We start from the raw sequence: 17,181 nt of genomic DNA on the forward strand, positions 1-17,181 counted from the left end.
AATAGAAAAAAAAACCCCTCAATTTTCCAGATTTAAATGCAAATGTCACCTTGGCGCTTGCAAAGCCCCTTGTTTCAGGTGAAAATTATAATATTTTATCCTCTCCAGTGCAAAATCACTATTATATTTTTCTTAGTTAGTTAGTTAGCTAGATAGGTAGACAGACAGACAGACAGACAGACAGACAGATAGATAGATAGACAGACAGACAGATAGATAGATAGACAGACAGACAGATAGATAGATAGATAGGTAGACAGATAGATAGATAGATAGATAGATAGATAGATAGATAGATAGATAGATAGATAGATAGATAGATAGATAGATAGACAGACAGACAGATAGATAGATAGATAGATAGACAGACAGACAGATAGATAGATAGATAGATAGGTAGACAGATAGATAGATAGATAGATAGATAGATAGATAGATAGATAGATAGATAGATAGATAGATAGATAGATAGATAGATAGATAGATCTGAAGTAATTTCATATGCATGATAATGATGGGTAGTGTTTTAGTGTTTTCATTTATGGATTGTCTCACACATCATCATAATCATAATGGAACACCATAGCTTTATATATATTGTGTGTGTGTGTGTGTGTCTGTGTGTGTCTATCAGCTCGTGTCTCCATTTGTGTGCACATGCATGGCTGATTACTGCATGCTCTGAATGTGTTCAGGACATGGAGACACTGGCAAGTGCTGACACATCACCATAATGCTCAGCGTTATTATGTTTGCTCTCAGTGCGATGCAAATTGGGGTGACACAAACTATGTACAAAAACAGCGTCATTTTTTTTTCTTGTTGCACTCTCTTACCTGTTCCCATAGGTGTCCAAGCCATCGCAGGAGTGAGTATGTCCATGGGGAGAGAGAGAGACATAGAGAGAGACAGAGACAGAGAGAGAGAGAGAGAGAGACAGAGAGACAGAGAGGTGAGATTGATTATTGTGTTCCAATGAGTCTGAAACAAAAAGACCATTATTCTCTCTGTACAGAAAAGTAGAGCTGTGTGGAAAGATCTTTATAAATCATTCTTTGACACTGTAATCCTGTACCTTTCTTTATCCACGAGACGGTCAACAAAAGAAAAGAAAACACCATGGTAACTTCAGAGGCTCACTGAATAGCTCGGTTCTTTCTATTTTCTCAGTGTAATTGAACTTTTTAATAAGTAGCAAGTCCCACTAGAGCACAGAGAAAAGCAATGTCTGAAGTTCTTGCAGTGAAATTGAAATGGCAAAAAACAGGGGCTGACTGCACTTCTTTATGGAGAATGAATGGCTCACGTCTGTTAGGAACCCACTCTCCCTAAACGAGCACCCACGTACATGTACAATAAAAAAAAAAACACTGGTATAAACAGACATATCTAAAGTGAACTTCGGAACACAGCATCAACATCAATCAGAAATCAGTAAACATCTAGAACCCAATGGGACTAACACACTGTGTTCACAATTACAATTTACAGTTACAATGACACTTCTTACTTACAAATCTAAGGAATCTTATCAAGCTTTTTTTTTTTCTTTTAAATCCTACAACTGGCGACTCACTTGAATCGGTGCCAGAGAAGTTTCTCCCCTGCCACGTTAAGAGGGCTCTTGCTCGTATATATGTAGTGTCCTTCTCCCACTGAAGACAAGACAAAACCTGACTAACCACATTTTCCCTCACCATCACTCTCTATTACTGACTGAGTCCTGTAAAACATACGTGGCCACGCTGGGACGGATCCACTGTTTAAGAAATGTCAGAGACAAAGGACATGCCTGTAAATGTCATTTCTTGCTGATCTAACACCCTCCTAATGCCCTTGGTCGTTTCCTGTCATCCCCCCCCACCACGGCCTTAACGATGGTCTCCTCCTTCACGGCGTCGTTAACCTGCCCTTTCTCTCGGCTTGCGCTGCGCTGGTCTCGCTCACCCTCTTAACCCTGTTGATTTTGCAGAGGAATGCACTTAAACGACTCGTAAAACATGGCATTTGAGAATGAATGACTCCGTCTGTTTTTTTTTTTTGTTTTTTTTGTTAGTTAGTTTTTTTTTGGGGGGGGGGGGGGGGGGGGGGGGGGGGGGGGGGGGGGGGGGGGGGGTTTGGGCTTTTCCCTTAAAAGGTATATGTTTTTCTCCCCCCCTCTCCTAACTTAAAGTGCTAGACCCCACTTTCCTCCACGCATGGTTGGTGACTCACTACATTGATCAAAAGAGATCTCTGGCCAGATTACATACCTTTCAGAATGGGCCCACACGGTGGAAGGGACGGCTTGCTTATTTATGATACTTTTTTTTCATGTCAAAGCTGATGTCCAACGCATTTAAGGTATAAAGGTACACGCAGTCATTCTGGGCTGTTCTCTGGAATTACTCCCAACTGGTTTCATGACACACAAAATGTCACTGTACCTGGTTAATTTTACCATAAAGAAGTGGGTGGAGAAGCAGATGAAGAAGGTACAACAGCAACCCAACACCATTCAACAAGAATATCTGTTTACCTTCCTTCCCTCCATACCAGGGCCCAACGTACACAAACACCTTCCCTCAAAGGACTGAGAATAAAGGGCGTAAACTGACAGTTCTGTTTGTGTGCTTTTTAGCTCAGTGCCTTCTCTACTGGAGAATGTTGTCCTAAGTGTGGTGCAGATGTGTGGAGAGAGGTAGGTTTTTTTTTTCTTCCCCCAAACATCAAAGCCTGAGGGTCTGAAAAAAAAAAAAAAAACATCAACTACCCACCGAGGGGGAAACAATCCAGCAGAGCAGTTAGGCAATTAAGCAAACAAGTTAGCAGGCCACAGGAAGAGCGGAGCAGAATCACTACAAAAGGTCAAAGGCAGATGAACTGGAGCCGCAGCAAACCAACGGAAAGAGAAAGAGAGATTCCAGAGTCATACGCAGGGAAACTCTCGACCAAGAACCGTAGCAATGCTTTACGTCTTCCATATTAATCCACTCTCCTAGTATTATTTATACTTTAATTGACATGAAAAACAGATCCCAGAGGTCATGTTTCTTAAAACTGAAGACTGCTCACTGGATATATATACGCATTCTTAATCAGTGTTTAAGATGGCTATGAGGTCCTTGTCCCAATTTGAACTTAAACATATAGTTGAAACCCCTTTGCTTGTGGCTATGCAAGATACATAAATTCCTCATGCAACCTATTCTCCCCCTTCAACACTGAGCTATCCTGAATCTAGGTAGAGTATAGAGCGAGGCTCCTGTCACATCCAGTCTGTGGTGAAGCAGATGGCTCTGTCCTCGGTAAGAATAAATAAACAAAGCGAAAAAGTGAGCGCACTGCAGAGCCAGAAAAAGAAAAAAAAAAGCCCAAAATGTTCAGACATTCAGTATTTTATTCAACTGTAAACACATGACAGTTGAATGGAAAACTGTTGAAAAACTCACAACAGACCCCCCCCCCCCCCTCCAAAAAAAGAAGAAAAAAATTTGTACATTTTGTGTTTTAACCCTACATTTCAAAAAAAGCTCCCTACACGAATTGTGCTGAGACAAGAACCGTTTTTTGTCCCGGGGACTGTAAACAAGAAGTTTGTGACAAAAAAAAACAACAACAAAAAAACGGTACATTCCTCTGATCTGATTTCAAAACACATAATCTTCCCATCACTGTTTCAAACTGAGGATTGGACCCAGTCCTTAAATTACCCAATTTAATGTCCAGTTGTGTTTTTTTTTTTTTTGTTTTGGAGGGGTTTTTTGTTTGTTTGTTTGTTTGTTTTTCTTAACGTGTCTGCTCTGAGTCTTCATTTTAGAAAACGTTTGAACGACGGTCAAGGCACGCGTAAGGAATGCCAACCGTCCAGTTGACCTCCTCTGTGATACTGTGAGGCTGTGACTTTAATGCAGTATCCCAGAAAGACTCCGCTCTTTGATCATAAGGGCTTCGATCTGCTTTTCAGTCCAAGGCCCCTGCAGCTAATCCCCTGTGGGATCGATTCCGTGTGTTCCCGGGGAAAAAAAAAAAAAAAAAAGACCCGATATTTCCTCTTAGATGGTTCTGAGGCAGGATTACAAACCCTTCATGCTCCAGAGGTCTGCAACACAAAACACAAAACCTGGCAGTGATTACCGCAAAAGGTTCTGCGCTGGGCGCGAATCTAACCAGACTTTTTGGAGACAGTACGTCTTAGTCCCAGCCGGACGCTGTTCCAAGCATCGCTCATCTCGTATGGGAAACGGTACGCGTGTGTACAGCTTGAGTTACAGCTCCAGCTGGTTTTATGCTCGTATCACAGACTAAACACACAAATCAGATCATATGGTGGAAAAAAAACAAAAAAAAAAAACAACAACCATATGGGGTAAATTCTGTGAAGTGTGACAATGGTTAAAATGTACAAGTCACCTCATTATGCTGAGCGAGTCCAGCTTCCAATACCAGGGAGCGAACAGTGTGACACAGAACCATCAGTCAAGAGCTGTATTAGAGACAGGTGTGTAGAATAACAGGCCACAGCACTGGTCTATTTGTGCATCAGTCAATGCCATGATGAATGTTTCATCAAGGCGGTGATGCCAGCATGTGGAAATTAGGGATGCCAGCTGAAAGAGAGATGGACAGTCTTTGCACTACCTTATGGACACTGAGATGTGCTGATTTACGGCTGTTTGCTGTGCTCTTTTCAACGTCACTTTGGACAAAGTGATATGACAAAGTGATATGACTAAATGTAATGTATGTTAGAGAGCCTCAGATACACTGAATGTCTTTTGCAAATGATAAAACCGATCTGAATGCTTCCAGTTTTTAGGTTATCATATAATTGCACGATGAAATTTAAGAAGTTTGAAATCAAGTTATGAGAAGCAGCACATTTGGAAACATATGTATCAAACAGTTAACACCTTGGGGGACTAGGTTAGAAACCTTGTGGCTATTTTCACTTGTTCTGCTGAGAAATCTTGAAGTTGGAGTTTGCAAAAGCAATACTGGCTTATGACAGTACCCTAAAAATGGTAGAGTCCTGTTCTAATTTATATCATGAAACATTAACTTCTTGAGTTTGAGTGATCCCAGCAAGTAGGGCAGAGAGTTACTGAACCAAATACGGATCATTATGATTCAGTCATAATCTCTGCCATAAGTGAGAGAGAAGTTAAGCCAGAATGGGCAAGAAAAGCACCCTTTAATTCAGGACATATGGTCAAAAAGCACATAACCTGGTTTTCCGTACATCTTTGTTTATACGAGTCTAATGATGCAACTGACCAGATATTCTGGTTTATAGCTAATCATACGGTGGTCTGTTTTACTGTCAGTTTTATTGAACAAATGGTAACCAAATGCTCTGTCCTGACGGTACTGTGATAGCTAGGCAATGGCTAGTGATATTGTAATAACTACGTAACAGCTAATGATCTAGGTAACAGCTTCATGTATCATATACTGAAACAGAAAGGTCAAAGCGAAGCGTCCTATATAAGGTCACCTTCCATTATCGTACCGCTTTTCATAAAGCAGTCTGTTCTGCTGAATAAATAATTAACGTGAATAATGAATGTGCGTCAGTAATAGAGGAACATGCAACAGGATAAATTAAACAAAAGCACAGATTGATTAACTTGAAGTTATAACCATCAGAGGCACCATCAGTTAATTACTGTGAGTTAATGGATCAGTATCTCAGAAAACACTAATTGCATTGTTGTTGTCATTCCATTACGTTGTCTACCAACACATAAATAAAGGCATAGCTCATAAGCAGTCTATGTATTTAGAAAAGCATGTCTGGTTTATGGGTTTGATTCGTAGATACACACTGAAAAACACAGAGAGAGTTTGTTTCTCAGCAAAGCACCAACTCTATACTGAAGTGCTACTTACGCACACTAAACATAGCACAAACAAACAAACTGCCCTACTGCCTCGTCATATAGTTTTTAAATCTGTTGTGAGTGAGGCACTCATTATCCCCAACCAGAGTTGTACGAGGTTTTTACAAGACTCCTGGGATATGACAGAAATCAATCACGTAATGTATTCCCTCTATCATATCTCTGTGAACTTCAGCCAGAGCTGGAGCACTGTCCCAGTGACACCATTTTGCCAAAACCAGAGACAAAGCCTCTCTCAGGGCAGGCAAAGGACGCCATTTATAGCGCGGAGCGGCCGCGAATAAAGCCAACGTCAGCATCCCCTTTCTCCCCATCCATTCCTTTCCCTCCGTATTGATGAAACGACCTCTTTATATGATAATGCCTTTTCCACCTGAGAGGCATAAAGAGCGCATTAAATGTGAAATATGTATGAAGCTCACACCCGTTGCGTGCTGGTGCCGTGGCAACAACAGACCATGGAAACGGGAGTCCCGCCTGCGACGAGAATGAAATTAACATTCCCGATGTTCAGCGTGTGTAGTCCAAAGCGAAAACCCCAGGGATATACCAAACCACTGTGAATCTCAAAACATGTGTAATATGAGTGTGGATCGTTTCTTTATGGTTCAGATGCCAACTCAGTGATTCTTCTGGGAATGTTCGCTTGTTGGGACTCAATATGATCCATAAAATATCAGGTTTTAGTGTTGTTGTTGGGTTTTTTTGTTTTTTTATTTTTAGTCTTCAAGTGAACTCTGTATTGTTCTCTATGACCTTGAATGATCCACAGTTGGAATTCCTATAGCCTGTCGCTGTTAATTCACTCTGTGTCTCTCCTCACGGATCGCAGTGTGGGCGACCAGTCACGTACAAATGCTCCTGTCCAAGGCTGAAAGGAAATCTGACCCTTTGAACATTTCGACTTTGCTAAATGTCCATCTATAAAAGCTACTCACGGTCATCTTGCTCTATGTTCACCATCTAACCTTTCAAATAACCCCACCTCTCCTTGCTCTCCTCTTAATTGGCGGCTCCCACACTGTTGCAGCTGGTGTGGTTGGTAATAAAACGTGTACACTTACTCATGGGCTTGAAACATGAGCCGTGAAGGTATAGACTCAATGTTCTTCTTCAAAGAAAGAGAGAAAGAAAGAAAGGAGAAAAAGAAACAGCATGATTTTGGTCACCTAATAAAGGAGGCAGGAAGAGAGAAATAGGAGACGGGAGGAGACCAGAAGAAACGCACATCTGCTGGTCCTTGAGATCTAAGCTCCAATGTGTCCTTCATTCTGTTTACCTAACGTTACCTCTGCAGCCAATTATCCCACTGCAGCGACAATGCTGACTATTTACCGCCTTTGTTTTCAGAGACAGCTTAAAACACCCATGCACACTGTTTGTAGTTGCAATATTTTTCATGCCGTTAATGGTCTGGCTTTCTGTATGAGAAAAGTTGTGTCATTTCTAAGCGCAGACGTTTACGTCACTTATGGTCGATTGATTAATCCAATATGTCAACCTAGATCTCTCTACATGCATTTCAAATCACAAGTTTCTTTATGCTCCACAAAAAGTGCACTCTAACCCACATAAAGCCCAACCTAACACTGCAAAGTCTGCACTGAACTAGCAAAGTGTTTTGTGTAGCCCTTAATCCGCAAAGGCAAAAGAGTCTTTTTATCATAGAAACAAATATCTTCTCTGATCTCTTTACCATGCACTGAGTGAAGCTAAGGTCAGGATCTGTCAACTTTACAATAAGAGCTCTCTGAATCACCTCCTCTTTAATCAGACCCAAAAGATTGCACAGTTGCATGTGCACACTAAATTCATACTCTTCAGAAGTATGATATGATAATGGATATATTTAGGAGTTCTAAGGTATGCATGTTTAATTCTTTATTTTCTGTAAACATCATATAACACAAGTTCTCTAAACAGTTATTAGGGATAGTGACGGTGTCTACAGCTGTAGAGCGCCTCCCTTCTTTAGAATGTGGAACTTTTCGACTCCACAGCGTGTCCCGCTGTTACCAAGACGCGCACTCAAAATCTGCTGACAAACAGTACCCGAACGACGCCAGGCCCTTTATTTGACCCACTTCCCTTTGACACAGCTTGAGCGGTAGACCTTTATCACATTTTCCGATTTTAATAAATGTGGCAAACTTCTTTTTCGGTGAACACACACAATGCCCTTCACCCTGTCTGCGCACGTTCTTGACCAATGTTAAAATTCTAGCGTTCTAACAACACACAAAAGCTTTAAAAAAAAAAAAAAGACAAAGAAAAAAAAGAAGGAACAAGAGGAAACGCGTTCCGTGAAACGCAGGTGAAAATTACAATTCAAGTATGCATTCGACGTGTAAAACGGATTGACGCTATGTTAATTAATACTTCCAAACGCGTTTCGTGGTAATGGCTCCACTATATCAATTTATTTTACGGCGCCTTGCTTTATGTATCACTATATGACGCGTTTTCCCATTAAAGACTGACTCGCAGTACAGTAACTATGCTGCACGGAGAACTGTTATTTGTTACCAATTAACACTGCGCCCCTCGGCTATCTTCGTCATCAGGTTCGACTCCTAGCAACAGAGTTGAGAGGCGACATAAAATGTGCAGCAAAATCCTCTGCTTCACACCCAAGCTTAAATTGCAATGAATCTGCGCTTAATTCAAGCACCACATGTCACGTTTAACGTACATTTGATGGATGGACTGACATTATTTCTCTTACGATGAGTATACACTGTGCAACGAACAGTAAAATACGCTACTTATTCAGTTGGAATATTTCAGAGCAAGGCTGCGGGGAAGTGCGGCCGTGTGCAGCAGTAAACCGTGCAACAGAAAAATAAAGAATTAAAGGATCTCTATACAACACTAAGACAACTTTTGAGACAAAGTCGGTACAACATATGGAGAGAATACCATAAAAAAGCTGGGGTCGAAAAAGTTATAACTAAATAATGGATAACAGATAGTAATTACAGCATTTAGCGCTAAATAATTACCGCATTTAAACAGTGCAAGGGGGGGGGGGTGCGCTTCATTTGCAGTTCTCTACGTGTCTACATGCAGAACAAACCATTTACAGCACTAACTGATTGTATCACTGAAAAAAACGGGCAGTGTTAACGAAATGGTAGGATCACATCTGGGTCTGGGGTAGTCTAGAAAAGGCTGACTGCGCAAGGAATACTTGTCTCAGCTGAATGAGGAAAGACCGTTAGCATTTTGAGATGTTTTCTAGACCAACCTATTTAACATAATTTCACAGTGCAATTACTATTTCATCAAATCTATTATCATGCCAAACCTCGACAAAAGAAATAGTAACTTAAGACACCAAGACGTTAAGTTTGTTCATATCAAATATAACTCATCAAGTTAAGTTTATTTGGAAAAGGGGATTGTGTGAGCTATGAGTCTTTTCCTGCCCGTCTCTTCGTTAATATGCACTTTATAAGTTACTTAGAAAACGCCAATTGAGAGGATTCTAATAAATAAACAGAGGAAACGTTCATTTCCACAACGCATATCTCCCATAGAGGCATCACATACATTCAGTATTTACTATGACATGCACGCATACACGCCTACCTTGCTGGAGTAGGGACCGGGGATGAGCAGTTTCAGTGCCTGTCTCTTCAGCTCCACCAGCCGAGCGTTGCAGTTTTCGCACCATATTCCCCGATCAGAACTAGGTGAGCTCCCACTTCCTGAGCCAGGGGATCCGGTGCCGAATCCAGGTGATCCACCGAGAGAACCAGGGGAGCCCGTGCCAATCCCTGGAGATGTGGTGCCAGGAGAGCCCGAAAATGAACCGGGGGATGATGTGCACGATCCAGGTGACGGTGTTCCAGAGGACCCGGGCATGGACCCGGCACCCTCGGGGGGTAGTCGGTTGCCCGTCCGAGACTCCTCATACGCCTTGCGGTACCAAGTCTCCGGGGAGAAAGAGGCCGATTTAGTAGGAGAGGAATCCGTCATCTGTTAAAAATCACGGACACTTCAATATTCTATATGTTGCAACATCAATATTCCGTTTAATGCAAGTCTAACTGATGACTCGTCAAGTTTAAACTTGGGTGGATTTTTAAAAATCATACATTAACTGATAGTTTTGGGAAAACGCATGGGATACATGGCGAAAGCGCAGTGAAAAGACTTGCGCCCTGTCCGTTTCTCTAGCTGCAGTAATTAATATGAGCGAAACCTGTAGGCTATGCAACAGCACAACAATGCATGGCAACTAGTCCTCTCTTGTCTTTGACTGACTCTGCTCACAGTACAGTTTACCTAAGCATGTATTTAGAAAAGGAAACATACCCCATATTTTCGGCTTCTGGTCCCAGACCTCTCTTTATTCCCCGTAAGAGAAGTCATTTTGCAGGTTAGGGGAAAGGGAGTGGGGAAAATCTCTGTATTGTATTACATCCAAAAGGACAAAACAGATAGAAAGTAAATGCAGTAACGCTGCCTTTTGCCTGTTTAGTCCAGTCTCAAAGGCAAAACCTGTGCAGAAATCTATCCATATGAAATCCTCAAAATTATGAAGGGCAACAGTAAAAATTAAACTCCACTTGCACCGTTTTCCAGATCTTCCGTGGAGAGAAGTGGTTTATGAATTCTCATATGCAAAATCCAAGCGTGCAGCTTCGGTTTTCTGTTTACGTGAGGGCATCATCCCAGTTCGAGCGCTATTCCAAAAACTCAAGGGGTCGCAAGGCTTTTCCAACCAGCTCCAGGGAGGCAGGGTGAGCAGTGTGTCAGTCAGGCTGTCGGCAACGCGGACCTTGTTGGAGAACTGCCCTGACGTCGGTCTCCGTGTGCCTGCTACCCCTATGTAGCGTCCATAAGTCATTTAAAACCAGAGGCGCACATCTGTCTCTGGGTGGATTCTGACTGTGCCCTCCCCATCAGCTGGCCAATGGCATATCGATATCGGAATGAGTGACAGGTGAGAGCATATTCTATTCAAAACCTCGGTAAAATGGGAAGGGGGGGGGGGGGGGGGGGCGCTATAGCTGCCCAGTAGCATACATGAATACATTAAGAAATATTCAATGAAGAAAAGAGACAGCTCTCTGAACTTTATAGTTTTTAAAACATCAGATTTAAGCCCCGATCCTGAGGAAAAGCATAAAAGTTATGTATATTCTGCACGAGTATATATATGAATATGAATACCCTTGCGGAAACCGAGGTTCGGAGTAAAATCTTGAGTAATAATGAAATATTAGGTAGTCGTCAACGAATTAAACTTGATGGTTTTATCACTCATAATATTTTTTATAATAGTTTTTTTAAAGTAGTGGTAAACAGTGCCCTGACAAGTCTCTCGAAAATTGCTGTATTACCAAGTCGGACATTTCGATTTTCAAAAGTTCACCGTTCTCGATTCTTATATGTTTTTACGAGACCAAGTTTCACTTGCGCAGGTAAGCAGTGCCCCCTACTGATAGAAATATTACTGAATTCTTATCAGACTACTCGCGTGAAACTGAACGCTGCAAGTAATGAAGACCACAAGAACAGATTACAAGAAAAAAAAACAAAAAAACAAAGAAAGTCATATCATACATATTTTGCACATTTAAACTGCTTTTTAGATCTAGCAAACATAACTTCGAATATTTTATTAACTGCAATAATCCAAACGTTGTACAGAAAGTGGGCTAATTCCCACCCAATTAACATGAAGTATTTTATCCGTTCTGTTCGTAATGTCATGCTCGCATTCTTTTCTTTTTCTTCTTTTTTTTTGGCATAGGCGATAAGGGTGCAGCTAGATTGGGGTTATTTTAAAAGAAAAAGAGTCAAAGAGACTTTCACCCCTTTACAAGAGTGTGACCTTCAGGGGTGCTAACAAGTGTCAACAAGACACACTGCTTTTGTGAAGGTTCGGTATTAATAATGAGGATGAATTACTAATTTCAACTCTAAATCTTTGTCTCCCACATCTGGTAAATACCATGATTGTATATTCAACCAAATGATATTAGTATAACAACAACAACAAAAATAGCAGTAGAAGTTGTTGTTGGCGGTGGTTTGTTTTTTTATTTGGTCTATTATGTCTTATTTATTTTGTCTGTTATGTCTATTATGTTTGTCTGTTTCTTTGTTTGTTTGTTGTTTATTATAAGCTCCTAACAATCAAATATTGGATATAATTTACACTTTAGTAATTGAGATCTTAGCTGATTACACTGAATGAACAAGCAAAGTGAACATTTTTATTTAAATGTTTTCCTGTTTATTATAAATTAATAACAGATTAAACAAAATTGTGGGGGGGAAAATCAGTGAAGCATCTTAGCAGCCCTCTGTGGCTAGTGACTATCATCATAGCTCAACATGCTAACATAGTCCTTATAGAAAATGACATTTTTCTCCGGATCAACAGCTGCAGACAGCATTTCATCCATTTCCTCCTGGGTGAAGGGTTCTCCTGTGCAGCGTATAGTAACAACAGTTTAAAGTTCATGTAAACTGAAAAAAGCAACTAGCATTCCAAGCTATTAGAAAATTGAGCGTCTATCGTTATTTTCTGTATCTTCTACCATAATGCCACAGGGGGGCGGCAGAACACAGTTTAGCTGCTATTGCTTCCGTTCAGTTCTTTTGTGTATATTGGCAGTAATATTACAAGTGTGCTTCCTGTTGCAGAGTTTTAGCACACACAAAAAAATCAGTCATATCATGAGCTACCAAATTACTGTTGTCATACAGTGACCTTCTTATTCTAACCTTTCTACTCTTCAACAAGACCTGCCCTCAGTATGACTTCCAACTTGAACGACAATGTGTACACCATTTCTTATTTACAACAAAATGTGCTGTATCACACATGCTTTGTGTGCCAAATATTTCTTAATTCCATTTTTGATAAATGTTTGAGTAAAATCATTGTGTCATATTCACTTTACCTTCTTGTGTCATATATTTGGTCAGTTCCTCGGGTTCTAGATAGCCTTTATTGTCCTGATCTAAATTCTGCGATAGTAGGAGAAAATTGATTGTTACAGTTGTTTTTTTCCCCTGCTGTTTCCTCTTGGAAAATTACAGTATTTCCCAAGTACAGTACAGTGCATTAAGTGAGAGAGATTCATTCAAACAAGGAACAATTTGTACATTTTAACATACTCCGTGACAGTTCTAAAGAAGAGACACGCGTACGCTTACAATGGATCAATAATGGGCGTAACAGTGCTACGTTCTGTCTCTATGAGAGAGGAACCATCTTTACAATACAGGTAGCTTTTACATACAATACTGGGCAAAAGCCACTGCATTGATAGTGAATTGTACACAAACCATGTTTTTGGTTTTTTTCCTCTCACAAAATGAATTCACTGTAAAAATATTTGGCATGACAGTTCACCATGTACCTCGAAGGCCTGAAGCAGCTCTTCCTCAGGAATGGGGCGGAACCTGTACACGGGGGAATGGACAGTGAACACATTGGTTTTATGTATTTTTCCACTTGTTCACAACCTACAGAATATTCATTTATGTCTCATTTCCCCCAAAAAATATGTTAACAAATGCTCTCTATGAAAGTGCCTTGTTACATGTGAGGGTAGATCCAGTGTACATTGCCTGGATTTAATGTACCATGCATCTCAAAGTTAAATCTTTGTGTTATCTTCATCGGGCTTAATTTTGTTAGCAGCAGGTAAAACAAAGTAATCCAGGAGTATAAACCAGTAAGTAATGAAATGGGGAAACATTGTTGCATCAGCTAACTTTGTTTCTCCACGCTGGTGTTGGACAGTTTGAAGAGCACACCTTTCTAAAAACTTTGGCTATGCTCGCATCGACAAGCTGTGGGTCATGTGACACAACACAACACTAATTCGGGCAGCATTCCTTCAAATGGAATTTTACTGGGACAACTTTCATCCATGTCTTTCTTTCCTCCTGAAACTCCCACGTACGCGATTGCGTGCAACAAGCTGTGCTTTGTGTTCTGTCACAGTCATGCTTGTCATTATCAGAGATTAAAAAAATTTCAAAATTTATAGGATTTATAAAGTGTAACGACTAATCACACATAGCATATCACTACAAAGTTGAGTTCTCTTTTCTCTCTCTCTCTGTGTGCATGCGTGCGTGCGTGTGTGTGTGTGTGTGTGTGTGTGTGTGTGTGTGAGTGTGTGTGCGTGTGTGTGTGTGTATTTGTTGTTCTCTCTAATTTACCATATCATATGCACAGTAGAACACACCAAACAGAAGAACTGCCTATGAAAGGTTATTTGCATAAAAAAAGGCAGAGATACTGAGACCAGTGGTTCCTGGAAAACCTACCATACCTGTTTTGAGGATTCCTAGAAGCTACCAAAGAGACAGTCATGTACAGGCAAATCTCTTTCTCTCTCTCACAATTCTCATGGCTGTGAAACTGGAGACATATCAAAGTGTAATCTAGTACAGCAGTGCAGATATCAAAGCGTGCACTCTATACTTAGTGTAGGGTGAGATTCCTCGCTGCTTTCTTCGAATAGAAAACAAATCGTCCTCTTCTTTTTTTTTTTTTAACTTCAACTAAATTTCAAGTCTCAGCTTAAATACTTACTTTTCCGCTTGTACACCCGCACGCGCATACGCACGTATGCACACACACACACACACACACAAACACACACACACACATGCACTATCAAATTTCAATTATCTATGTCATCTTGTACACTGCTGTCTCTTGAACCTAACTTTTTCACCGTTTGTATTGAATCACTGAGTATCTGCTGAGCAGCTGAGCAACAGGCATTAATGTTAATGTACAAATATGAATTACCATTGACTACAACAACACTGGTAGAGCTAATAATACTTGGTGACAAAAATACAACAAGTAAACGGGAGAGTAAAAGCAGAAAACCAGCAATGCTGTATGAAGTACTGCTGTGCATTAATGTGTAGCATATCCATCTGGACATTAGAACAAAGCTACAAAGATATTATATTTCAAAACCAAGAGGAATTTTTGCTATTCAAGCTCACAGTCGACAACTTTTCAATCCAATATTTAAAGCAACATTTTCAAATGACAATTGTCTAACACCTGAGAGGCACACAAGAAAAAAGTTTAAAAAAAAAAAAAAAGTTTAAAAATTGTCTCTAAAAATTAAGTTTTAAAAAATTAAAATTAAATGTTAATATTTTAAATTAAATTTTAAAAACTTAAAATTAAGTTTTCTAAAAAAAATTAAGTGAAGCAATAAAATCAATAAATATGTAATTAACCAATTAATTAAACAAATACATGTTCAATCAACTCATTTAATTGCTTAAATTGTTCCAGAAATTGCAATTAATTTATATTGAGAGTCTTTTCTTGTCTTGTCTTTGTCTTCATGAAGTGGAATTTTTGAAAACAAACTCATCACAGATTAATTAAATACAGCCTTGATCATTTTAAAATGCAACCTCAACAATGCATAATGTCTTGAAGCAGCTGATAAAATAATGGTCAAAGCAATAATTTCCCTCAAACGTGGACACAGAAATGGCGCAGTCAGCAAAGCTTTGGCCATAAATTGAACAACCTCTTGCTAATTGAAGAGCCCCGCTGATATTCAGTTAGACCAGTGTAACAACCCTCATGTGCGTTTTCAGGGAAGTGGAGGGCCAAACCCACAGCATCGTCAGTTTTACATCCTTATTACCGCAGACACTGGTTTACCTGCGCTCCATCAGAACTTTTGTCATAACTGGAAGAAATTTCTCAAAGTGGATGTACCCTGTGGGTTCCTCATCCTCAATCTAAAAAAAAAAAAAAACCCACAAAACATGATTTTGTAAAAATAATATACAGATCACAGCATCACTGAATCATACTATAAAAAGCTGAGGAGAATTAACTTTTCACCTTGTCAATTAGTTCACGCAATTCCGCTTCGGATGGAAAACAGCCCAGAGATCGGATTATGGTACCTATCTCCCTTTGACAATAAATATTATCCATATTAATCAACTGCGACTAAATGTCAAAAATTCTCAGTACGACACAGTAGTGCAAAATCAATACTGTGAAATGAACAACTGAATTAGTATAGGCTAACCATTTGTTATTTCACTGTAAATGCAGCGCATGGAACACTGCACTGCCGTTCTCCTTGGTCATTCAGCTCATATGAACGTGAATATTACATGTGAGGGTGGACGACAAATGTATGCGCAATAAAATAACAAGCTTCATCACTCGTCCGTCTCATATGTAAGGATAGGACTTACTTACTTACACATTTGTTTGTTTGTTTGTTTGTTAACACCGTCACATAATTCTCTCCGTCACCGTCAGCTCTCTCTCTCTCTCTCTCTCTCTCTCTCTCACTCCATCTCTCTAATGCTTACCTAACATCCACCGTTTGATTGGACTCGTGGTCAAATACGTCGAAAGCATCTTTTATCTTCCTCCGGATCTCAGACACGATGGCCTCTTTCGAAGGTCATAAAGTGATAGTTGCCAGTTTGCAATATAGTAAACAAACCAATAAGTAATCGTAAAGTTGTAGGTTTAATTTTATGCACTCGTGATGAAGAATTTGAACTACTGACTAATTTAACTATTAGCTATAAACAACTTAGTTACTTCATTTGAACTACCCGTTACTGACCCTATGCACATTTAAATATTACCATTTTATATGTGTGGACGTGTAAGTTTAACAGTTAGAAACATTTGAAGAATAGATTTACCTGCACGATCTCTGTCCACTGCCATGTTTAGCTCCTGTTACTAAGCAACGGCGACAACCGCCTGCACTACGCTGGTTCAGTCTGTCCAGTTTAAATGGTTAAAGGAGAAGTTCATGATTTGTTCTATGTGCTCATCTTAGCAGTGGCTATTAGAACGCCTCCTTTGTCAGCAGCGCGGAAAATAATTTTGTAAAGCAAAACTACATAGTCTAAATGCGTTTTAAATACATTCTTTTTAAAGTTAGTTTAAAAAGTGAGTTAAAAGGGGTGCACATTTCTTTTCGGTGTAGGTTTTATAGTCTTGTTGATGCGTTTTTCAATCGTTCTCACAGAAAGTTTAACAGCCCAGTGACTCGTGCTATTGGCCCTGTAAGACAGGGTCGTGGTCAACCGGCAAAGTTGCACCATGCTCTGCTTACTGGGATTTAACATGGAAACGAAATCATTTATATACAAAGTTTCCTACTGAAATAAGAAATACGATGAACATGAAGGTAACTACAAAATTACTTCAATATCTCAGTAAGGGTGAACTTAAACGTGTATCTTAACTGTTCGGCGGACAAGAAATCTGTGATAATGTTGAAGGCAGCTCTAATGG

At 39.9% G+C, this 17,181-nt stretch overlaps 2 protein-coding genes across 2 annotated transcripts in view; both read right to left on the reverse strand.

Moving 5' to 3' along the window:
- Positions 1-10,259, reverse strand: part of kif26ba (kinesin family member 26Ba) — a 79,709-nt gene extending 69,450 nt beyond the window's left edge. Inside the window, exons 1-2 of the mRNA XM_030782301.1 lie at positions 10,203-10,259; positions 9,474-9,863 (exon numbers count right to left, since the gene is read on the reverse strand). Of these exons, the coding sequence (XP_030638161.1) occupies positions 9,474-9,863; positions 10,203-10,259 (447 nt within the window). The remainder of the gene's footprint in view (positions 1-9,473; positions 9,864-10,202) is intronic.
- A 1,949-nt stretch (positions 10,260-12,208) lies between these two features.
- drc8 (dynein regulatory complex subunit 8) lies at positions 12,209-16,605 on the reverse strand. The gene is made up of 7 exons (XM_030788034.1): positions 16,581-16,605; positions 16,236-16,320; positions 15,751-15,823; positions 15,565-15,644; positions 13,268-13,310; positions 12,806-12,872; positions 12,209-12,327 (listed from the first exon to the last, which is right to left on the reverse strand). The coding sequence occupies exons 1-7, from the start codon at positions 16,603-16,605 to the stop codon at positions 12,209-12,211; spliced, it is 492 nt and encodes a 163-aa protein (XP_030643894.1).
- Between the last annotated feature and the right edge of the window lie 576 nt (positions 16,606-17,181).

The sequence above is a fragment of the Chanos chanos genome, chromosome 1, assembly GCF_902362185.1.
Source record: "Chanos chanos chromosome 1, fChaCha1.1, whole genome shotgun sequence".
Taxonomy (NCBI): Eukaryota; Metazoa; Chordata; class Actinopteri; order Gonorynchiformes; family Chanidae; genus Chanos; species Chanos chanos.